Below are 25,379 nucleotides of genomic sequence, written 5' to 3'. Positions count from 1 at the left end.
CTGGGTTTCAAAAGAAGCTGGGCATTCTGCTTGGTGGAGGTGGAGAGGACCCACATGATTGTTGCCATGGACAGAACGCCACCCTCTCTTAGCATCTCTGAGTTACCCCGGAAAGCCCGAAGAAAGCTCTTAATTCTCAGCTGAGCAGGGAGCTTTACCACCAAGCCAAGCAGATGTATAAGTACACACACAGACACACAGACACACACATAGAGACGCAGACACAGACACACACGCAGACACTCCCAGAGGCCCTTTCCTCTCCAGTCGGGGTAACAAGAACCAAGGCGATATCTCACTCTGCTCCAGTACTTGGAGGATGAGGGTCAACCTGTGACCGAGGCTCCATACAGGGAATGGGAATGGGAATTTGAAGATCTCCCCTGCCCCTGAATAGACGAGTTTGAAGCTTTCCTACGGTGAAGATAAACTCTTCCTCCTGATAGGCTGAATGGAGTCACATGGAACCTGTGTTGGGCGGAGTTTGCTGAAGGGAAGCCGGGCCCACAGGAAGCTACTCTGAGACGAAGATAATCTCTTTCCTCTGATAGGCTGAATGTGGTCACATGGAGCCTGTGGTGGGAAGAGTTTTGCTGAGGGAAGCAGAGCACACAGGAAGCTTCTCTGCTCTGAAGTAATCTCTTTCCCCTGATAGGCTGAATGTAATCACATGGAGCCTTTGTGGGAGGAGTTTTGCTGAAGGGAAGCTGAGCCCACAGGAAGCTGGTTCAGAGGCAGAGAAAGGTGGGGGATAGAGTTCGCTCGTTAAGGAGGGAGACGTTGGTGAGTAAATATTGATCTTGTATTGGTTTGTGGGAAGGCTGAAGGATCTGTGGCTGTCAGCGTTATTATAGCTTCCGAATATCGTTGGTCCTCTGATGGAATCGGCTTACTGGTTTTGGGGCTGGGTTTACTGGTGTCTAAAGAAGTGTTTCAGTTCCGTTTCCTACCTGGAAAGTTTGGCACATTTTGTGATCGAACGTCATGTGATACTCATGGTCACGGTCTTTCCCGTGGTCCTGGGCACTGTAGATATTGCACTGGGGCTACAATAACCCAGCCCAGTGTCTTTTTCAGGCTTTGAGCCCCTCCCTGCCCACCGCTGCCTATTGCCAGATAAGGTCCAGGAGGGTGGGGACTGTCCTTACTTTTGTTCTAAACAAAGCCAGAAGGATCTTGAAGGATTCTGTGCTGGGGTATTGAGCTCCCTGCATCTCCAACAGCAGTCTCACATTCAGTCCTTCTCTGGCCTCTTGTCTAATTTCCTGCTATTCTTGTGCCCCAGGCCCAACATGTCCTGCTTTCTGCAATCTCCCCTTCCCCTTAGAACCTGGGTTTTGAGGGGTGCAGAGGGAAATAGTGGGACCTCCCAGGGGATGGATTTCAGTTGCTTACTCAGGTGTCAGCTAAACCTCTAGACTTAGAGGCAGATGTGAAGGTTTATGTAAGTGGGTAGAGAAGGTTTATAACATGTCCTATAACCTAGGATTTGGGAACCAGATGTCCTGGTGTCCTGATCTCAGCTCTCGTTAAGAATCAGCTGTCTTCGAGAAAGAGAACATCTATTCAGAAATGAAAACAAGGCAGAGGGAAACACCCCCTCATTGTAATGACTGGGGTATGGAAGGTCAAGAAAGGAGATGGGCAAAGGTAGTAAATGCCTTCAGTTTGGAGGAGAATTAAGTGGGAGTGGGCAAGTCTGGAGCCCAGGCTGTAGAGAAGAAAGAGGGGGCTGAAGGGAAAGGGGATCCAGAAAGGGGAAGGGGTGGGAGAATTTGGAGGGATGTAGGATGGACATAGTGTTGTGGGGAAGATGAGTGTGGCAGGGGGAGAGATGAAAGACCAGGAGATTCTGCTGAGGAGGTTTGGAAGTCTCAGAGCAGAGTAAGGTATGGAGTGAGAGAGGTGGTACAGCAATGGGGGAGGGGAGCTCTCAAAGATTCTTAGGCTGATGGCTGGCAGTCCTGGTGGAATTCTGTCCCTGGGGTCAAGATTAGAAACTCAGGGGTGGCTAGATGGTGCAGTGAATAGAGCACCGACCCTAGAGTCAGGAGGACCTGAGTTCAAATGTGGCCTCAGACACTTAACACAAAAACTAGCCATGTGACCTTGGGCAAGTCACTTAATCCCAACTGCCCTCCAAAAGCTCCCCTTTCCTCCCCAAAAGAAAAGAAATGAAAAACTAAAGTAAAAAAAAAAAGATTGGAAGCCTGGAAGGAGGACAGGGGAGAAGAAAGGTCATTCCAGAAGGTGGAGGGCAGGGCAGGGTGGGACTCTTAGGATTAGGAGGACCCTGAGCAGTCTGGCTGGAAGCAGAAGCAGAAGCCCTAGGAGCTGAGAGCTCTCTGCCTTCTGGCAGCCAGCTCTGCACATGCAGGTGCCAGGTTGGTCTGAACAAAGACCCCTCCCCTTCCCTCTCTTCTGCTGGCTGCCATTTCCATAGAACTCTTCTTCCCCCTCTGACCTCTTGGTGAGTGTCCTCCAGCTTGGCCAGGAGTGGACCTTCCTCCAAGCCCTGCCTCCCAGGATTGCCCCTGCTACTTATCTACCCTGAGATGGACGGCTCTAGCACTTTATCATGAACCAGGAAAAGCTTGTTTTCAGAAGGTGAGATTTTAGCTGAGATGTGAAGGAAGGAAGCCAGCAGACCTAGGGGAAGAGAACATTCTAAGCATGAGAGACAGCCATTTGAAGTGATTAAGTGCAGGCTCTGGGAATCCCCGCCCCCCCTCCTTGAACTCTGATTAAATCATCCCATTTGATGATGAATTTGCATGAGGCCATAATTGTGGCTTACATTGTGGCTGAGCCCAGACCTCTGTTACTAGCCTAGCTCCATTGTCCATCTACTTCCCACTCTTGAGCCTATCAAAATATCAATCCACCGGGGCGGCCAGGTAGCACAGCGAGTGTGAGCACCGGCTCCAGTGTTAAGAAGACCTGGAGATCCGAATCCCGGGCTCAGACACTCAGCACCACACCCAGAAATAACTGGCCTTGTAACTTTGAGCAAGTTACTTAACCCTGATTGCTTAAAAAAAAAAAAAATCAATCCACCCTTGAACTGGCCTAACCCACCATTATTTGTAGTCTCCAGGTAGCTTCCAGCAACTTCCCACCCTTAATCACTCATTGATCTCATCTGACTTTTCCTGAAGACCCTCCATTTTCCTTCCATTTTTGTGAGAGCACCATAGAATGATCTAGCACTTTGGCTGAGAGAAGACTTGAGTCAAATTCATTCAGCAGGACCTGGCGTGTTGGTATTTTGTGGTCTCCAGAGCAACCCTAACCCTCTTTATGGGTAACCTCTTCAGAAAGACCAAAGGTCAAGGATACTGGCCAGGATGTCAGTTTCCCTGGTCAGAGGGAAGAGGACCAAGTTGTAAGAAGAATGGAAAGGTTAAGGGCCTGGTTTTATGGTGTCTGCTATGTGCCAGGAGCCATATAAATATTATCTTATTTGGTCCTATTGTGAGAATTGTCAGGGTTCTTGCTAAGGCCAGCCAGAATAAGAGAGCATAGGGTACAGACAGTCAACTGTGGTTTATTTATCCACGCAATAGTGGGACACACTCCAGGAGTGAGTTATAGATGTTTATACTATTTATATTAGTATTATGCTTCTCATGTTTCTTTTATTGTAATTATTTCCTAATTAGAAAAATAATTCCTGGAGGCTGATCCAATTATATCCTTAGGAAATTGATTCCTTTATTGAACTCAATGCTGCTAAATCATGAATTAAGATGATAGAGTATGTGGCTACAGTGTTTAAAAACTTATGTATAGGGGGCGGCCAGGTAGCACATCAAGTAAGAGCACTGGCTCCAGTGTCTGGATGACCTGGGATCAAATCCTGGCTCAGACACTTAGCACCCACCCATAAACACCTGGCCATGTAACCTTGAGCAAGTTACTTAACCCCGATTGCTTTAAAATAAATAAATAAAAAAAACCTTATGTATACAGTTAGGTATGTTTTGCTTCAAAATCAATAATATTAATAATAAGAACTTTCTGTTTGGGAAAAGGATAAAAGGAGCCTGTAAATTCTCCTTATCTGGAAAGTTCTTTGGGGACTCAGAAGGCATGTGCCCTGGGATATTTTTTGGGGCAAGGCCAGAAAATCTTATCAGCCTTGAAAAGAAATTACCTAAAAAATAATGAAGTGATATAGGAAAATCATTAAATTCCACCTGGAATATCACATGGCAGCTGCATGTTTGTTGTAGGAATGGAAATCTGAAGATCTTCCCTGCCTTTGATAGGCTTAAGTGACTCTGAGAACCTTCCCTGATTTGAAAATACACTCTTCCTCCTAATAGGCTGAATGAGGTCACATGAAGCCTGTGGTGGGATGCTTGTTTTACAGGAATGCCCACATCTTGTTACTTTGTGATTGGGCAGTGGGTCAAGAGGGTTGTGACATTCTCTGACCCAGGAGAAGGCTGTATATACCCTGATGTGAGATTTTGTTTTGGGGCTCACTTTGGGAAGAGTTTTGTGATTTGGCCAGTTGAGACTATGGGCAGCCATTGAGCCTCCCCCAGCTTTGAAAACCTAGATGTTGGTGCTTTCTGGTAACTGACTAGGTATGGGTGTAATGGTCAGACAGCTGGAAGCCCTGTCTGCTGAGTTGTGTTATTTTCTGTTATAACTTCTGTTTGTATTCTCTGAAGTTCAGGGTGCTGACTTTTTCCCCTGAACTAGGTAAATGATATATGTTTGATTAAAGTAAGATTGTCTAACCCATTTTGAGTTACTTTCCTTTAGAAAAGCAGATCTAAGAACCTATGCTAGCAGCCATCCTGTGTATGCTAGGGTGCTTGCTGTTACACTGAGTCATCTCAGTCTTAGGAGATCCCAGCTTTGATTAAAAAAAAAAAATTGGGACCTCTTGTTTGAATACAATTGATACTGTCATATATTAGAATGTAGAAAATAAGAAAATGCCCCCAATCCCTATGATCTTGGGACTCACTCATGGTAATTCAGTGGTAAAACAAGCATTGATTATTTGGCAGGCATTGTGCTTAGTGCTGCGGGTGCAAAGTGGGGTGAAACAGCCCCTGCCCTCAAAGAGCTCACTTTCTAAACTGATCTCATTGGTTTAATCAAGGTAACAGGTCAACAAGCTTTATTAAGAATCTGATATTGAAGAGGTTACCCATAAAGAGGGTTAGGGTTGCTCTGGAGACCCCAAAATACTAACATTCCACGTCCTGCGATTGAATTCAACTCAAGTCTTCTCTCAGCCAAAGAAAAACAAAGTTTATTAAAAGTTCGCTTGTGTTAGAGTAAGTCTGTGCTAGGTCATTCTATGGCATTCTCACACACATGGAGGGAAAATGGGACAATTTAATCAAGAGTTCAAGGGGGATTCCCAGAGCCTATACCTCAAAGATTCAAGGGGATTCCCAGAGCCTGCACCTTATCATTCCCCACTCAAACAAATGGGACCCAAATTCCTTTGGGGTAAAGGGCAAAGGTCTCTGCTTCTGAAAGTGCTTCCTGCTGACAAGGGATATAGAGCTGTCCCTTCCTCTCTAGGTCCCTTTCAAGGGGGTCAGACTTCACATCCAAGGGGTAAGATTCCGGATGGATGATGACAGGTCCAGTGGGCTGGAGAACTTGGATTCAGTTGGAGATTTGCACAGATTTAGTGGTCATCCAGAGGTTGATGGCTTGAACCCTGGAGGAGACAAACCTGGCAAGGAGGTTAAGCAAACAAAGACCAAACAGGCACCAAAAAAAGAATAGAGGAAAGACAATTTCCCTAATGATAAGGTAAGGACTCTGGGAGGCCCCCTTGGCCTCTCCTTGAGTCCTTGAGGTACAGGCTCTGGGAACCCCCCTTGAACTCTGATTAAATCATCCCATTTGAGGCCATAAGCCTTACTTTGTGGCTGGTCCCAGACCTCTGTTACTAGACTTCCCACCCTTTGAGCCTATCAAAATATCAGTCCACCCTTGAATTGGCCTAGCCCACCATTGTCTTGTAGTCTCCAGGTAGCCTCCAGCAACTTCCCAACCATAATCTGAGTTGTCATTGACATCATCTGACTTCTGAAAATCTTCCCCAAACTCCTCCTCTAGACCACCCCTAGATTCCTCCCACAACTTTCTGTATTTAAGATCCCATCTTCCCTCCATTTGTGTGAGAGGGCCATAAAATGACCTAGCACAGACTTACTGTGTCTAATACAAGTGAACTTTTAATGAACTTTACTTTTCTTTGGTTGAAAAGACTTGAGTTGAATTCATTCGGCAGGACCCGGCATGTTGGTATTTTGGGATCTTCAGAGCAACCCTAACCCTCTTTATGAGTAACCTCTTCGTATGAACCAAGCACTTTATAGGCTCTTGGGATGTCAAGAACGTATAAGGTATGACTGAATTTTATTTCCACAGAAAGTATATACCGGTAAGAACAGAAATGATATGAAATCTGATTTGAAGTCATACTGATGGCTAAAGTCAGAGAAAAAACTGCCTGTAGGGGGCAGTGGGGGATGCTGGTGCCTGCAAAATCAGCATATCTACCACTTTCCTTTATTCTGAGAAGGCCTTTTTGGGTATAAAAAGAGGCCTGCTAGGCTAGATCTCATTCACAATGAATGAGGATTAGATCTATTGTAATGGGACTTTCATTGTTGATATCCAGGGATGGAATCTTCAGACTCAGGCTTTTATTAATTCTCCTAATCATGCTAATGGAAAATCCTTTCTCATGCTAACTAGGTGAGTCAGGGCAGGATTAGGGACTGGGTAAGGAGTGAAACGTCAGTAAGTCAACTAAGGGTCAGGATTTAATGAGAAATACTCAGGCTGCCTCCATCAGTGTCTTGGTAGGTTGATAAAAGTAAGGGAGTATACATTATATCTAAGTGTAGGATACATTTGATAGGTCAGTAAGTAGTAAATACCTTTATGACCCACTATGCAGCCCTTTCAGGCAGTACACATTGATTCAAACTGGTAAGTTCTCTAGGTGCAACTGGCAATTGTATCAGAAAGAGAAATGTTTTACTAGGGCATACAGTCCTTGGACTGGAGTGAAACTGCCTGAGACAGTGTTTTGAGGCTAGGGACAGATGTGATTTTGCAATTGGAATCCAAACATAGCCACCCGAGCACACCATCAGTTCCATCATGAATTCCTGTAATGGTAATGGAATTTGAACCCCCAAATGGGATGGACTTGTTGACATGATGAGAAGGGGCTGAACTGGGAGGAGCGGGTGCCATGGATAGAGAGTCCCAAGCAGAGAGAGAGGCCAGAAGAACTTCTGGGAGCCAGCATCTGGACGCTGCTGTTATAGCTGGAGAGAGAGAAATGAGAACTGAGGACTTGCACTGGGAGAAAGCATGACTGTGGTGCCAGTATTTGGTCTGTCTGTTTTGATGTTACTTTGCCAAATTGTCCTGATGGAGGACTTTGCTGTTGTTGCAGAAGTCCTGGCACTTTGCTGTTGGTTCAGAAGCCCTGAAGGAGGATCTTGCTGATGTTTTCAGGGCTCCTGAGACTTGTTCTGCAGGCAGAGAGTGAATTGATGAGGATGCTGGCAATGTATATCGTGGCTTTGTTAAGCTTTGCCTTTCCAGGAACAGAGATTGCTGGGAACTTGCCTCTGGTCAAGATGAAGTAAAGACTGCTCCTTGTGTATTGAATGCTGTGAGGATAACCTTGTTATGGCTTAGGGGTAGATGGCCTTTATGTTCTCCAATGTCCCTATGAGAAGGAGTTTGGTGGTAACTGATGATAGTTGTAATTCAGTTGTGATCCAAGGGTGGAGTATTTTGATTTTTTTGTGCTTTGTGACTGACCAAATGAATGTACTTTGTTTATGTTGGAAACTAATCTCCAGCTGAATAGGGAGAAGACTTTATGACCGACTAAATGAATATACTTTCCATGGGTGGAGTACTTAGACCTTAATATTTTGTGATTGAATTGAGGACTTATTAAATTATTGACTTACACGTGGTGAATGCTGTATTTTGATTTTCTGTGTATGTTTTGCCTTAATCTGACACTGAATAAATGGGGTTTACTATGCTTGTAATCTTAACCCTGGAAGTTGCTTGTGCTTGGCATTACAATCCCTTGCTGACATAAGGTGATCAACCCCTCAATATGTTGTTACCTTGACATAGTATGATAGACTCCTTTTAATTCTTCTTGTCCCAAGTTTTGCCTTTTTAATCAGGGTGAAAGCCTGAATGGAGAATTTACCAGGTCCTTTGTACTTTTCTCAAAGAATAAATTGTTATAAAGTATTAAGATTGCAGTTTGTGGAGTGAGAGAAGAGATCCTTCTCCATAGAAGGGGACTTGTGTATTCCCTAATGGGACCTCTCTCTCACACACACACACACACACACACACACACACACACACACACACACACACACATACACACACACACACACACACACACACACGAGGAGGAGGAGCCCTCAGAGATGACCAGCCTGGTGGGTGGTGGCCCAGGTGGAATAGGAGCTCCACTGGGGTAGAGTTAGGAGGCCCTGCAGGAGTGTGTAGGGCAGAAGAGGGGTCATCCCAGTGGCCAAGGCATTCTGGGTGATAGGGGGCAGGACTTGGGGAGAAAAGGCAGAAAGGATCCTGAGTACCTGGCCCTAGGTGTGATTGGAGGAAACAGCCCTTCCTGGGGGCCTCAGAGAGTGGGAGGACCCTCCCAGAGTGGGCTGGCTGAAAACTAGAACTTTGTGCTATGATTGCTCTGCCCTCTCCCCTTGCAGCTGAGCTCTCTCTGCCTTCTTCCTTCAGATCTGAGATCCCACTGCTTTCATTTGGACCTGAGATCTCTACCTTGTGGATGCCAGCTCTGTGGGTGCAGGTCCCAGGTAGGTCTGAGCCAGCCTCTCACAGACCTGCTGGCTTCTGCTGGCTGTCCATACCATTGGGTGTCCTTCTCCTCCTGACCATGTGGTGAGTCCAGCTCTAGGTGCACCTGGAGCAGTCCTCCCTCCCTAGCCTGGCTACTGGACAAGCTTCCTGCTGCTAACACTTTTCCAGACTCCCACTCTCTTCCCGAAAATCCAGGGTCACTCTCCCCACATTTAAGATTGGGTCACCTTTTCCTAAAATTCAGACCTTACACATAGACACCCAGGAATCCCCTCTTAATTGAAAGCCAAGTGAGAGACTTAAGTGAATCTTGAAATGCAAGGGTAAAGGTACTGGGGTGTGCCTCAGAAGAATTTGGTTACTCAAGCTTTCTTTTAGTCAGAGACAAGGTTTATTGTGTTGCCAATAGAAGCAATTTTTTACGGATCTGTGCATTTGGAAGTGACAGCTGACTTTTTTATATAAGGGAATATATTGTGGGAAGATTTGGGATAGGATTGAGGGGGCCAAATAGGGTGTTCTGGAGGTAACCTAGGAGTTTAAATGGGATTACAGGAGGGTTGGAAGTAGCCTGGAGTGGTTCAGAGGTAACTGACAATGGAAGGGCTGGGCTCCTGGGCTCCTTAGGCTGCCACAATACCAGGAGAATTGAAAGGATTGAGTAGGTGGGGATGTGTAGAAAAGTTCAGGAGCTGGGTTGATCTTTTGGGGTCCAGGTCCCATACCCAGTCAGAGGGCGATCTCTGATTCAGGAGCCATTGAGGCTGTGACTGGTCTCATCCCATCTGGGATCCCAAACCCCTTCTGACTCTGGGTTCTCTGAAGGACAGTAGGGGAAAGGAAGGGGAAAGAGAGTAGTAAGAAAGGGTGGGACCATCTTCTTTTCCCAGCTGGACCCTACCTCTGGGTTTCATTCTCTGTCCTCAGGGCAGGACCTCACCCCCTGTAAATTTCTGTAGGCCAGCCTCTTGCCCTGGGATCCTTTTCTCTCTCCTGCTGAGTCTACAGAAGACTAAGGTCTGGTCCCCGCCAGGAACCTAAAGCCAGAGGGAATGGCCCCTGGGAGCTGTAGACCCCCATCCCAGGTGAGTGCACTTTGTCTACAGACGACCAACATTAACTGAAGAGGCATTTCCATAGACAAAGAGGATTGTCTATGAGGCTTGAAATCCCCTACCTATGAACTGTTTCGTTGAAAATATAGGCAGGAAATTGCAAACAGTAGTGACAGTACCACCCTGTTCTCTGTACTTTGAATTGATTCATGGTACTTTGACATCACAATCACTAACTACCTCCTGCCCCTGCCCCAATTGCTGCCCTCTCCTGTGCATTTTCTAAGTTTTCCCTCATGAATCCTGAGTCACAAGGAAGACCACTTACTGTTTTCTCTCTGCTCTGTAGAGGTCTTGTGTTTCCTCCTTTATCTATGCCTGGCACCCCTTCCTCACATATCCGTAGAATTGCTCCCCTCTCCCCTTTGCCTCTTTGACCAAGCTCTCCCTGCCAGACCTAGAAGACAGGATGCTCTGTTTATCCTCCAGGGTCTGAGCTGCACAAATTAGCTTTGTCTGGTGCACACTGACTGGCCCTTGTGTTGTAGCTGGTTTGGCTCCCGAGGGCGCACTGAGGGGCCAGTGATGGGTGAAAGGAGCAAATACTATGAGCAGAGGTTGGGGGTGTTCCTGGCCTCCTACATATTTTAGTCCTGTGCTTCTAGAAAATATGGTCACTGAAGAAAATAGACTAAGCTGGTTTCTGGGTCACATTCACATGTTCAAAGGCTCTTACCAGAGCTATCTGGACCAGGCCAAAGAAAAGAGTACCTTCTTTAGCTGTTTGTTAATTAGCATTTGTTAAGGGCCTAGTACTTCCCTTGTTAGAGGGGATGTAGGGAAAGGGCTGAGTTTGGGGAACTATTCAAACTTCTGGGTATTTTCTTTTCAAATGGGTGAAAGAGGGGTACTCAAGGAGACACTCAGTTTTGTCAAAGAGGCCTCAGGCCCTTTGTGCAAAGATATAGTGGAGTGACTTTCTCCCCCAAATCCACTTTTGACCATCTTCACAACAACCCTATTGGGTAGGTGTTCTTATTTTCTTTATTTCACAGTTCAGGAAACTGAACCAAACAGAGGTTCATTGACTTACCAACCAGGGTCACATAGTAAATGTCTGAGGCTGGATTTGAACTCAGAGCCTCATGATCTTACACCATTTCATAGCTCCATCAACATTGTATTAGTGTGCCCATCTTCCCTCAACTCTTCCAACGTTGACTGGTGCTATTTTTTGTCATTTTGGGCAATTTTGTAAAGTATGAGATGAAACCTCAGTATTGTTTTGCTTTGTTTTACTCTTATTAATGGTCTGGAGCATTTTTGCATATGGTGGGGGATACTTAGCAGTTCTTTCTGATAATTTTTTGTTTATATCCTTTGACTATCTATTGGGAACGGCTCTTTGTTGTTTTTTTTTAGTTGTTTCAGGCATGTCTGACTGTCATCCATTGGGGTTTTCTTGGCAGAGATATTGCAGTGATTTGTCATTTCTTTCTCTAGCACATTTTACATAGGAGGAACTGAGGCAAACAGGATGAGGTGATTTGCCCAGGGTCACATTGCTAGTTAGTGTCTGAGGCTGAATTTGAACTCAGAGCCTCCTGACTCCAGGCCTGGTGCTCGGCTCTATCTACTGTGCCACCAAGCTGCCATTGACTATTAGACTTTTTAAAGATAAGTTCATTTTTCCCCAATTACATATAAAAACATTTTTTATTCCTAAATTTCGAGGTCACAGTTCTCTACCTCCCCCTTTCCTCTTAGCCCTCCTGCATATAGTCAGCAACCAGAAACAGGGTATATATATATAATCATGTAAAGCATTTCCATATTAGTCATTTTGTGAAAGAAAACTTGAACCAAAAAGAAAGAAAGTGAAAAATAGTAGGTTTAACTCTATGTTCTGAATCAGTTCTTTCTATGGAGGGGGGGAATAGCATTTTTCATCATTATTTCTATGGGATTATCTTAGATCATGTTATTGCTGAGAAGAGCTAAGTTAGTCATTGTTATTCATCATACAATATTACTGTTACTTTGTGCAATGTTCTTCTGGTTCTGCTCATGTCAGTCTGCATCAGTTCATGTAAGTCTTTCTAGGTGAAATAACATCCAACTTTTCATTTCCTATACCACAATAGTATTCCATTGAATTCATATACCACAACTTGTGAAGGCATTCCCCTATTAATGGGCATCTCCTCAATTTCCAATTCTTTGCCACCACATTCTTGTGTGCTATAAGTTCCCTCATATACATAGGCCCTTTTCTCTGTTTTTGAAAAAAATCTTTTGTGAATACTGACTTAGTAGTGTTATTGCTGGGTCAGAGGACATGCATAGTTTTATAACTTTTTGAACGTAGTTCCATATTGCTCTTCATAATGGCAGAATCAGTTCACAAATCCAAGAATAGTGCATTAGTGCCCAGTTTTCCTATTTCCCTCCAATATTTATCATTTTCCTTTTTATTAGTCAATTCGATAGGCATGAGGTAGTGGTAACCTAGAGTCGTTTTAATGTGCATTTCTCTAATCAGTAGTGATTTAGAGAATATTTATGACTATAAATAGCTTTGATTTCTTTGAAGACTGCCTATTTATATCATTTGACCATTTATCAATTGAGTTGTGATTTTTATTCTTATAAATTTGACTCAGAGCTCTACATATTTGAGAAATGAGGCCTCATCAGATATTTGTAAATTTTTTCCTGGTTGTCAGCTTTCCTTCTAATCTTGGTTGCATTGATTTTGTTTCTGCAAAAAACCTTTTTAATTTAATAAAATCCAAATTACCCATTTTATGTCTAGTAATGCAGTTTATGGGTAAGTTCGTTTCATCCATATTTAGTTATGTTAACTGTATTTCCCTCCATCCTATTTCCCCTTATTTCTTGCTTCCTCTTCCTTTCCCCTCACCTCTTTTGCTTCTGACAGTGCCTCCCCCAACCTGCCCTTCTATTAGTACCCTCCCCTTATCCCTGTCACTTTTTACTTCCCTATAGGATGAAATAGATTTCTATACCCTGCCTTGTCCCATTGAATTATGCTCAAAACGTATTCCTTAAGATTATTGTAAGTTTTTTCTTCCTCGTCTGTTATAAAAATAAGCCCTGTAAATCACCCTTTTGTCAGAAACTACTGAGAAATCACTTGACCTTATTTAAAGATAAGCTGTCAACTGTTAAAATTAAATCATTGTTTACCAGCTAATTTTGTAGCTGAGATTATTTTCAATTTCAGATAACTAATCTGAACAGTTGACACTGCTCTGCCAGAGATAGTTCAGTGTTTGAGAGGCTCCCAAGGAAAGTATGGGAGAGAAGAGGTTGTAGGCTGCACACCAAGCTGAAGATCCACTGAGCTATTGAGCTGACCTCATTGTTATGTGCCTGTGAAAGCTGAACAGTCTACCAGCCCCATGCCAGAAAACAGGATCACTTCCATTTGAATTGTCTTAGGAGGATTCTGAAGGTCACCTGGCAAGATTAGGTACTGGACATTGAGGTCCTTTCTCAAGTTAGATCGACAAGCATTCACATTCTACTGCAGAGAGCCCAACCCTGATGGACTGGCCATGCTATTCAAATGCCAGAAATTCGAAAGCCTAAAAGACTGTTTGAGAGAAAACACATGCAAAGAAGGCACTCACCAGGTGGTCAGAAGAAGGGATACAAGGACATTCCCAAGGTCTCTGGAGAATTTTGTAGTCAATTGTGGGACATGGGAGATGCAGGAAAGGACCACCCAGCATAGCTTGGCCTCATCCAAGAACGTGCTGTGCTAGCAAGGCAGAAGTGCAGTAGCTCAAAAGAATGATGAGATGTGCAAATTCAGAGCCATCTCCACCCCAAACATTCACCTGGATTATTTGTTACCAACCTGTTGTGGAGCCTTCTGGTCATCCCTGGTCAGACACATTAACCCTGACATAGTGATGTCGTTTTGTCTGCTTTGAGCACAAAGAACAGCAGAAATGACCAACGATGTAACTAAGGACATAGGTGTTACTGCCAAATGAAAGCAGTCATGAAGAAAAGGCAGGAGATGTTTTGACCATGACACATCATATCCCAGGCAGACTCAAGCCCTCAGTGTAACCAGAGATAACTCTTCTTCACTTGGCCAGAAAGTGTCACATCCCTCAGTTCAGTGCAGATTGTCATTAATAGTGTCTCATGAATCCCTTTCCTGCTTTGTCTAGATAAGACTTTGTTTCAGACTCTCAGGAAATTAACTAGATTGTTTCTTCTTATTTCTGTAATCAACCATTCCACCCCTCCTGCCTCCTCCATACTCTGTACTTGCCAGCTTCTCACAAAATTCACAGAATTTTATTTATTCCATATTGCTTTTACCAGTTCTGATAAGTAAGAGATATCACATTATCTTCTTTCTACTCCAGAGATCCTTCTACCTCACAGATAAAACACATACTTTGTCCCAGATTCCACAGAGAGACACATTCCATAGTAAGACATTCCTCAACTTGATTCCAACTGATCATATCAAATACTTTTCTCAATATTTCATCAAGCTCTTAATGAGTATGGTTTCAAGTGTTGACTCTGATACTCAACAAGGATATGACTGTTGGGTAAATCCCCTTTCTGTGCTTTAGTTTCCTCTTCTCCCTTGATGAGGGTTAGACAGCATGAATTCTGGAGTTCTTTTTCCAGGCCTAAATCTTGTGACTCTTGATGGTTTAGGAGTTGGTGACATTCCAGGATGTGTCTATGGACTTCACCCCAGAGGAGTGGAGCCTCTTAGACCATCACCAGAAGAAGTTGTACAAGGAGGTCATGCTGGAGAATGCCTGGAACCTTTTCTCCTTGGGTAAGGACATTTCCCCTGGCCACTCTAAGTCTGCTATCAAAGGGAATATCCTGATGCCTCAGTGTGCTGGCTTTAGAGTATTTATCAGTTAATAGAAAATGAAAAGTTCAGGGTTCCTGTTTCCAAGAGACAGGGTCCCTCCTACTGCATGGTTTTCCTGTATAAGGTCAGTACATTGTGTGAAGATAATATGAAGGTTTCCTTGTTACGCCTGAAGCTGTCTCTTGCCAATGCTAGGCAGCTTGAGGTCAAAGATGAGATCAGTGTTGAAACATCTCAGATACAGAACTAATCCCATGGATTATTTAGTTCAGCCTCTCCCTGGACATGAATTACTTCTGCCAAATCTCTGAAAACTGCTCAGTCAGTTTTTTTTTTTTTAAAAAAAAAAAAAAACTTTTACTTTCCTTGTAACCCCCTTCCTCTTTGGGAAGGGCTAAGTATTTAGAATGTTCTAATTTTCCTGAAACATCCATTTATAATGTACAGTTCTTAGTTGTGCCTGGTGCGACACATTTGTCCTTAATCTTCCTTCATTTTGCCTCCACATTCCAGCACAGATTGTAGGAAAGGAAGAATGGGAATAAGGCTTTCCATTCGCTGCTGTGCTAAGTGCTTTCTTTACAATATTATGTTTTTAGGTGATATTATTATCCCTGTTTGACATTTGAGAAAACTGCAGGAAACAGATTAACTGACTTTTCCAGAGGTACACATCTAGTAAACTGTCTGAGGCTAGATTTAAACCCTGGCATTCCTGACTCTAGGCCCAGGGCTCTCTCCACTGCACTACCAGCTGCCTCTAATTTCTAGATAATAGAAACTCTGCAATGAGTTCATTCTCCTATGAAAAAGGTGCACTGAGATTAAGTTTTCTGATTCCAAATTGGCTCCATGATCTTCTCCCCCACCTCTCTCCAAAGTTCCCCAAAAGAAACGTTATGGAAACCATGCTTAAGGATTCTGGGAACCATCCTGTGCTCCTTGCTTGCATGCGCTATCAGTGGCAGGAATAACAGACTAACCAAGAATGAGAATTTGACTAACTCAGCTATATTGAGTCCCCCAGCAGGAGAATCTCACCAGAAAGTCAATGACTCCCTGAATGAACAATAACAAGGTTTTTATAGGTTTCAGGGAGCGAGGAGTCAGGTGGGAGACAAGAGCCAAAGCTGATTTGTCAAGGTCTAATTTGCTGGAACTCAAGGCTGATCTGGCATATCCCAATTTGGTACTTACATTACAACCATTAATGGGAGAATAAACCAGCTTTGTGTGAACATGATGGAGTGATTCTCAAAATGGAGTAGCTTTATATGTATACTGTTTCCCCTAAAGAGAACTAAATTCCATGTTTTTCTCCATGCTCATCCCTGATTCCCCATGCTCAGGGCTTCCAGTTCCCAGAGAATATTCAATTTCTTATTTTGAGGAAAGGGAAGCACCATGTATACTGGAACAAGAAGACCTGAGGATCAGCTGTCCAGGTGAGTGAGGTGAAAGCAGGTATATGAGAGCTGTGATTCTTGGCCTTGTGGCAAAGCAGGTGCTAGATTTGGGGACAGGAACCCCTGACTTGGAATTCTCTTTTAGACACTTTTAGCAGTGGGTCCATGGACAAGTCAGCAAACCCCATGGAGTCTCAGTTTCCCCTTCTGTAACATGAGGAAATTGGACACCATGGCAATTAAGCCTCCCAGTGATACATTTGTGATGCTAAAAGAAGTCATTGTTTGGAATTTGAGGGTATAGAAAGTGCAAAAGGGAATTAAGCTTTCCAATATGGGCTCTTTCTTAGCAGATGTCTTTCTTGGTAGATGACATGTCAATAACAATGTAGAAACCTGTGATGGACAAGACAATGGGAGCTCATTGAGAGTGTGAAGGCAGTAAAGTGAAGCAGGACTGGAAAGATTTATTGAGGAAGGTGTGCTGTAGCTGTGGCTTCAGGGAAGCCAGCGTGAACACTGTAGGCATGGAGATGGCATAGAGAGCCCAGAGAGTCAGGAGGTGGAGTGCCCTGTTCACAGAGCAGAAGGGAGGCCCATGCCCCTGGATTATAGCATGGTTAGTGGGGATATGAGGTGAGGGGCAATTAGAAGATAGGGGAGGGGTAGGTAAAGAAGGAATAGGTGATTAATAGCCCTAGAGAGGATTTTCTATTTGGTCCTTTTCCTAGGGAGCCTCAGGAGGTTGTTGAGTTCATGGTAACATGGTCAGTCAAGGACTTTAGGAAGATGATCTTTGATAAGTGGGTGGAGGAATGACTGGAGTGGGGGGAGACTTGAGGCAAATGGAGCCAGTGGCAGGTTCTAGCAATACCTCAGATGTGAGGTGTTTGGGGCCTGAACCAAGGCAGGGGCTGTGTTGGGAGAGAAGGGGGTGGATGGGAGACATGTGACCTAGGTACACCTATCACAGGACTTTGCAGCAGATTGAATATGGGCATCAGGAGTGTGAAAGTCAGTGAGGAGTGCATGACATTTGTGAGTCCGTACTATTGGGAGGATGCCTTGGAGAACATTAGCAAAGTAGGAAAATGCGAGGGTTGGGGGAAAGAGAATGATTTGGGTTTGGGGCTCAATGAGAGGAGTGTCACTAAAACAAAGGGAGAGGGAGAGAGAGAGACAGAGAGAGAGAGACAGACAGAGAGAGAGAGAGACAGAGAGGGAGAGAGAGAGAGAGAGAGAGAGAGAGAGAGAGAGAGAGAGAAGGAGCTGGAGATGGGTGATTGACTGTCAAAGAAGACAAGAAGGATGAGGATGAAGAAATGACCAGTGGATTTAGCAACTCTGAGATTTCTGGTAATGTTGGAGAGAGGAATTTCAGTTGAACAATGAAATCAGGAGCCTGGACTGCAGAGAATTTCAGAGAAAGGAGAGGAAAGGAATTGGAGACACCTGTTGTAAATGGGTTTTTCCAGCTGTTTAGCCCTGAAATTGAAGAATGATAATAGAAAATATCTCCAATGGAATGGATCAAGTGACTGTTTTGAGGATTAGAGAGCAATGGTTTTATTTGTGGCAGTGGAGAAGGAGTCATCAGTGTGGGAGAGACTAGAAAGTAGTGAAGAGGGGGATGCTGTAGAAGCAGTGTACTGAGGAAGATGCCGTCCTGGAATGGGATGATTTACACATGGAACAGATTTTGCTTTGGCTAGCAGCATGAGGACCATTTCATCTGGTAGTGGTATCAAAAAGAAAAAAAAAGGCACTTGATGTATGGGAGATGAGGAGATAATTTTTTCAGTGAAAAAATCGAAGTCACATTTCTCTGCTGAGAAGTTGTGTGGTGCTGGACAATGGGAGCAAGCAATAAGGGAAAGAATCAAAAGAATTGGAAAAGCTCCTCTGGAGAATGTGAAAGGGAGTCAGTTATGTGGTTTTCAGTCAGTTCTGAATCTTCATGATCCAATTGGAGATTTTCTTGGCAAAGATCTCAAGCTCATTTCACAAATGAAGAAACCAAGGGCAGGAGGTCTAAGTGACTTGCCCAGGGTGACACAGCTAGTAAGTGTCTGAGGTTGGGGGTTCATCCTGAGTCTTGCTAACCAGTACTCTTATCCATTGCACAACCTAGTTACCCCAAGGGAGTCAGGGAGATGTCAAAGGATAGCCTTGCCACAGTGGGGTCCACACTGAAATTATGTACCCTCAATTTGTAGTGGACCCAGGCAGCCTGTTTTTATGATTTCTTTTCTCTCTCCATTCGGCATATCGAAGTAGGAGCAAAGGGAAAGCAGAGTGTTTAATCTAGTTCAGTAGGATATAAGGGAACTCAAGGAGTGAGGCTGGTAACAGTTTAAGAGGGAGAGTAGAATCAGGGAGGACAGAGTCAAAACAAGAAAGAGGAGAATTCCAGGCACACCCCCGAGATATTGCAGGTTCAGTTCCAGAGCTCTGCAGTAACATGAATATCAAGGGAATCCCTTGAATTTTTGGTACCTCAGTGAATATAAGTTATTTCTACAATATACTGTTGTCTGTTACATGTAGAACACTATTATGTCTTAAAAATGTACATACTGTAATTTAAAAATGTTTTATCACTAACAAAAAACAATAAAAGTGTTTTATTGCTAATAAAAGGAAACTATCAACTTGGCCTTTAGTGGGTCTTAATCTTCTAACTGGTGGAGGCTCTGGCCCAATGGTTATAGCTGCTGACTGATCATGGTAGTGGTTGTTAAAGGTTGGTGGTGGCTGTGGCAATATCTTAAAATAAGCCAACAGTTAAGTTTTCCACATTGATCGTTCTTTTCCCTTGAACTTAAAGCCCCACTGTAGGGTTATTGATTGGCCTTATTTCAAGATTGTGTGTCTCAGGGAGTAGGAAGACTGAATTAGAGAGAGAACAGGTCAACATCCAATAATAAAATTTTTTTTTCTAAAAAAACAAAACAAGACAAAGGTAAATACAATACAGAAAGGCCATCTAGTTCCATGGACAGAACATGTCCACTTGCAGGGTTGGAGTTCTGGTCTCAGCTGCTGGGACTCAGCTCCCTCAGCCATTCTGAGGTCATGGCCTGACTTGAGAATGCTGGGTCTGCCAGTGTCACAGGTGTTTGTGAAGATGTGATGTGATTGTGTGTGAAGTTCTTTGTAAGACAAGCTGTCCTGCAGATGTGGGCTAATGGCAGTTTCAAGTGATTGATTCTGTCCTTTTAACTTCAAAGACTTTTCTTAGCCTGGGGAAGTAGGATATATATCAGTTAGTTTACTTTCTCACAATGGAGGGAAGGGATGATAATTCTATCTGTGTGTACATGTGTCTCTGTATATGTTTTATTGTTTCTTTCAGAAGGAGAGATTAGACCTGACAGGAAAGAGACTACTGAAAAGCTAAGCATTTCTATGAAAGAAACTCACCAGGAAATCTTCATGAGGGATGGTCCTTGTGACTTCACAGGGAGACAAATCTGTGCTGTGTTTCATAGAATCCACACAGGAGAGAAACTTAATGCTTGTCATCATTTTGGGAAAGACTTGAGTCAACAATCATCCTTGAGTTACCATCAAAAAATTGATGCTGGAGAGAAACCACATGAGTGTCATGAATGTGGTAAAGACTCATCATTCATTATTCATCACAGTATTCACAGTGACAAGAAACCTTATGAATGTAATCAGTGTGGGAAGGCTTGGAGTTGCAGCTGCAGTCTTGCTGTATATCAGAGCATCCAAAGTGGAGAGAAACCTTATGAAAGTGATAAATGCAGAAAGACTTTCACAGAAAGCTCCAGCCTTACTCAGCATGAAAGCACCCCCACTGGCAAGAAACTTTATGAATGTAATCTAGATGGAAAAGCTTTCAGTTCTAGGTACATTCTTGCTGTACATCAGAGAATCCACACTGGAGAGAAACCTTATGAATGTAATCAATGTGGAAAGGCTTTTAGAATTACCTCTGATCTTGCTGCACATCAGAGAATCCACACTGGAGAGAAATCTTATAAATGTAATCATTGTGGAAAGACTTTCAGACTAAACTCCCAACTTCTTGTACATCAGAAAATCCACACTGGTGAGAAACATTATGAATGTAATCAATGTGGAAAGGCTTTTAGATTGACCTCTGATCTTGTCATACATCAGAGAATCCACACTGGTGAGAAACCTTATGAATGTAATCAGTGTGGAAAGGCTTTTAGAAGGACCTCTGATCTTGCTGTACATCAGAGAATCCACACTGGAAAGAAACTTTATAAATGTGATCAGTGTGGAAAGACTTTTGGAAAGATCTCCAATCTTGCTGCACATGAGAGAATCCACACGAGAGAGAAGCCTTACGAATGTAATCAATGTGGAAAGACTTTCAGTCTAAAATCCCAACTTGCTGGACATCAGAGTATCCACCCAGGAAAGAAAACTTATGAATGCAATCAATGTGGAAAGACTCTTAGTTCCAGCTCCAAACTTACTGCACATCAGAGAATACACACAGGAGAGAAACCTTACAAATGTAATCAATGTGGAAAGGCTTTCAGAGAGAACTCCAGACTTGGTTTACATCAGAGAATTCACACTGTTGAAAAACTTTATGAATGCGATCAATGTGGAAAGGCTTTTGGAGAGATTTCCAGTCTTGCTGCACATGAGAGAATCCACACTGGAGAAAAACCTTATAAATGTGATCAATGTGGAAAGGCTTTCAGAGAGAACTCCAAACTTGCTGCCCATGAGAGAATCCACACTGGAGAGAAACCTTATAAATGTGATCAGTGTGGAAAGGCTTTCAGAGAAAACTCCAAACTTGCTGCCCATGAGAGAATCCACACTGGAGAGAAACCATATGAATGTTATCAGTGTGGAAAGACTTTCAGACTAACCTATGCTTTAGCTGAACATCAGAGAATACATACTGGGGAAAAACCATATGAATGTGATCAGTGTGGAAAGGCTTTTAGAAGTAGCTCTAATCTTTTTGTACATCAGAGAATCCACAGTGGGGAAAAGCCTTATGAATGTCATCAATGTGGAAAGGCTTTTAGAAGGAACTCTCATCTTGCTGTACATCAGAGAATCCACACTGGAGAGAAACCTTATGAATGTAATCAATGTGGAAAGACTTTCAGACTAAAATCCCAACTTGCTGTACATCGGAGTATCCACACTGGTGAGAAACCTTATGAATGCAGTCAATGTGGAAAGGGTTTCAGTCTGAACTCAAAACTTGTTCGACATCAGAAAATCCACACTGGGGAGAAACCATAAGAACATTATCAATGTGGAAAGACTTAGTGAGAACTCCAGACTTGCTGTACATCAGAGAATTCACAGTGGAGGGATTACATTTACCTTATAAATGTAATCATTTTGGAAAAGCTTTTTAAAGGACCTTTGATCTTGCTGTACATCAGAGAATCCACATCTTATGAATGTGATAAATGTGGAAAAGGCTTTTACACAAAGCTCCAGTCTTGCTGCACATGAGAGAATCCACACTGGAGAGAAACCTAATGTGATAAAACCTTTTATGTACACTCTCACATTACTATGCAAATCTGTTGAAAACAATCCAAGACACATAATTTCTGGGTAATCATTTAATTAATTATGTCTAGTGAGTAATTAATAAAAGAACAGTCATTTAGCTATCTCTTATAAACCAATGATGAATCATGGAGGTCTCTTAACAGTTTTATGTACCCTTAGATAAAAAGGTGTTACCAATAGGCATAGTTCAACTCTAATTGGTTAAAAATTTATGAGAATGAATATTATGAGAGGTGGACTTGTTCTAATGAGGAGCTGGAGGACATGATTTCGGACTCAATTTTGGACAGAGAGACTTATCTCTATCCAGATCACCATTGTCTGGGGGCAATCTAGATGGGAAATCCACTTCCTCTCAGACCTGACTAAAATACAATGGGCCAGAATTCTTCTAGGCACTTTACTTTTTGGTCAGATCTAAATTTTCCCAGTTGTCTAATTCTTGCCCAAGATTTCATATCATCATCCCTGCCCTTCAAAGACTGGTTGAATCACCTAGAGGGCTGATTTCTTCCCCCTCTGCGCCCTTTCCCCCATTTATTTTTTGCTTTCAACATTTACTTCCATAAGTTTTAAATTTTCACCCCCTCCCCCAAGATGGCTAGCAATCTGATATGGGCTCTACACATACATTCCTATTAAACACAATTTTTCATGAGGCATGTTGCATAGGAGAATTGTAACAAATGGGAAAAACCATGAGAAGGAAAAAAATAACAAAATAAAACAAAAAAGAAAATATTCTGCTTTGCTCTGCATTCTGATTCTATGGTTCTTTCTCTGGATGTGGAGGGCATTTTCCATGATGTGTGTCCTTTGGAATTGTTTCAGGTCCTTGCCTTGATGGAAGGGCTAAGTCTATCAAAATCAGTCCTCATACACTAGCTTTTACAGTGTACAATGTTCTCCTGGTTCTGCTCCCTTCACTCAGCATTAGTTCATTGAAGTCTTTCTAGTTTTTTCTGAAGTCTGTATTATTTTATACACACACACACACACACACACACACATATATAATTTCTCATATTCATATGGCACAGCTTGTTTAGCCATTCCCCAGTTGATGGGCATCCCCTTGATTTCCAGTTCTTGGCCCTGACAAAAAGCTGGTATAAATATTTTTGTGCATGGGTCCTTTTCCCATTTTTATGATCTCTTTGGAATACAGACCTATAGAAGTGGTATTTCTGGCTCAAGGGGTATACACATTTTTATAGTCCTTTGGGCATAGTTTCAAATTGCTTTCTAGAATGGTTGGATCAGTTCACAACTCCACCAACAATGCATTAGTGTTGTAACTTTCCCACATCCTCTCCACATTTAACATTTTCTGTTTTGCCATATTAGCCAATCTGATAGGTGTGATATGGTACCTCAGAGTTGTTTTGCCTTGCATTTCTCCAGTCAGTGATTTAGAGCATTTTTTTTTTTTGCATGACTATGGATACCTCTAATTTCTTCCTCTGAAAACTGCTTGCTCACATCCTTTGGCCATTTATCAATTGGGGAATGACTTGTATTCTTGCAAATGAGTCAGTTCTCTATATATTTTAGAAATGAGGCATTTACCAGAGACACTAGTTGTAAAATTCTTTTCCTGTTTTTTTGCTTCCCTCCTAATCTTGGTTGCATCGGCTTTGTCCAAAAATTTTAATATTTAATATAATGAAAATTATTGATTTTACATTTCATAATGTTCTCTCTCTTGTTTGGTCATAAATTCCTCCATTCTCTATAAATCTAACAGATAAAGGATTGTTTGCTCCCCTAAGTTGTTTATAGTGTCAGACCTTGTTTTATTCCCAGTTTCTGCCATACTATTATCCACATTTCCCAGCAGTTTTTATCAGTGAGTTTTTATCCCAGAAGCTGGGGTCTTTGGGTTTACCAAAGAGTAGATAGCTGTTATCATTAACTACTGTGTCTTTTGTTTGTAACATGTTCCACTGATTTGATCTTTTATCCATAGTGAGTACCAAGTAGTTTTGATGATTGCTGCTTCAAAAAAACAATTTAAGATCTTGTATGGCTAGGCCACCTTCCCTGGCATTTCTTTTCATTAATTCCCTAGATATTCTGGACCTTTTGTTCTTCTAGATGAATTTTGATAACTATTTTTTGTAGCACTATAATTTTGGTAGTTTGATTCATGGATATCATGGAATAAGTAAATTTAGGTAGAATTGTCATTTTTATTATATTAGCTCAGACTAACCACAAGCAACTGGTATTTTTCCAGTTATTTAGATGTCTTTATTTTTGGGAAAAGTGATTGCAATTATGTTCATATAGTTCCTGGGTTTGTTTTGTCAGGTGGGCTCCCAAATATTTTTTAATGTCTATAGTAACTTTAAGTGGAATTTCTCTTTCTATCTTTTCCTGTTAGGCTTTGCTAGTAATATATAGACATGCTGATGATTTGTGTTGGTTTATTTTATATCCTGCAACTTTGCTAAAATCATTTATTTCAAGTAGTTTTTTACTTGATTCTCTAGGATTCTCAAAGTATATCATCATATCATAGTTTCTTCTTTGCCTATTCTAATTCCTTCAATTTCTTTTTCTTGTTGCTGAAGCAAACATTTCGGTACCATATTGAATAATAGCGGTGATAATGGACATCCTTGTTTCACCTCTAATCTTATTGGAAATGCATCTAGCTTATTCCCATTACATATAATATTTGCTGATGGTTTTAGGTAGATGCTGCTTATCATTTTAAGGAAGGCTCTATTTTTTCCTATGCTCTCTTAGTGTTTTGCTGTGTTTTTTTTTTGAAGCAGGTCAGTTGGAGTTAAGTGACTTGCCCAAGGTCACACAGCTAGTAAGTGTCAAGTGTCTGAGGTTGGATTTGAACTCAGATACTCTTTCCTGACTTTAGGGTGGTGCTCTATTCACTTCGCTACCTAGCCACCCCTTGTAATGTTTTTTAATAGGAATAGGTGTTGTATTTTGTCAAAAGCTTTTTGTGCATCAGTTGAGATAATCATAAAGTTTCTGTTAGGTTTGTTGTTGATATGATCAATTATGCTGATTTTTCCTATACTGAACCAGCCCTACATTCCTGGTATAAATCCTTCTTGATCAAAGTATATTATTCTTGTGATAAGTTGCTGTAATCTTTTTCTAATATTTTATTTAAAATTTTTTCATCTGTATTCATTAGGGAAATTGGTCCCTAATTTTCTTAGGGGTTGATTTCTGAATTGAGGAAATAGGAAGGGGGAAAATCTTAGTCCTTATTGAATAATTGGTAATTTTTTATTCTTTTTGGAGGGGGAAGGGAGGACAGTTGGGGTTAAGTGACTTGCCCAGGGTCACATGATTAGTGTTAAGTGTCTGAGGCCAGATTTGAACTCAGGTCCTCCTGACTCCAGGGCCAATGCTCTATTCACTGTGCCACCTAGCCACCCCAATAATTGGTTATTATTATAAGACAATCACTTTCTCATCAGGGAATCCATTCTAGAGGACATACTTCATTAATATAATCAATATGAAACATGTGAAGACTAAACTCATTCCTTATTTCCCATCAGAATTTACATGATATAGAAACCATAATCCTGTAATGAATGTGGAAAGACATTCAAATGGACTATAGGGATA

General features: G+C 42.3%; 1 protein-coding gene across 1 annotated transcript; it reads left to right on the top strand.

Annotated features, from left to right (window-relative positions):
- Window positions 1-655: 655 nt before the first annotated feature.
- Window positions 656-21,621, top strand: LOC138160773 (zinc finger protein 665-like). Its single transcript, XM_069087501.1, has 6 exons — window positions 656-783; window positions 8,797-8,873; window positions 9,837-9,962; window positions 14,646-14,772; window positions 16,164-16,259; window positions 19,576-21,621. Exons 3-6 carry the CDS (start codon window positions 9,930-9,932, stop codon window positions 21,486-21,488), a joined length of 2,169 nt encoding a protein of 722 aa, XP_068943602.1. The 5' UTR covers window positions 656-783; window positions 8,797-8,873; window positions 9,837-9,929; the 3' UTR covers window positions 21,489-21,621.
- The last annotated feature ends 3,758 nt before the right edge of the window (window positions 21,622-25,379 follow it).

Source organism: Petaurus breviceps, unplaced genomic scaffold (assembly GCF_028583685.1).
Source record: "Petaurus breviceps papuanus isolate PSGF00001 unplaced genomic scaffold, PetGlider_PUasm1.0 182, whole genome shotgun sequence".
Taxonomy (NCBI): Eukaryota; Metazoa; Chordata; class Mammalia; order Diprotodontia; family Petauridae; genus Petaurus; species Petaurus breviceps.
The sequence above is the reverse complement of the archived record's forward strand: the minus strand, read 5'-3'. Positions and strand labels throughout refer to the sequence as shown.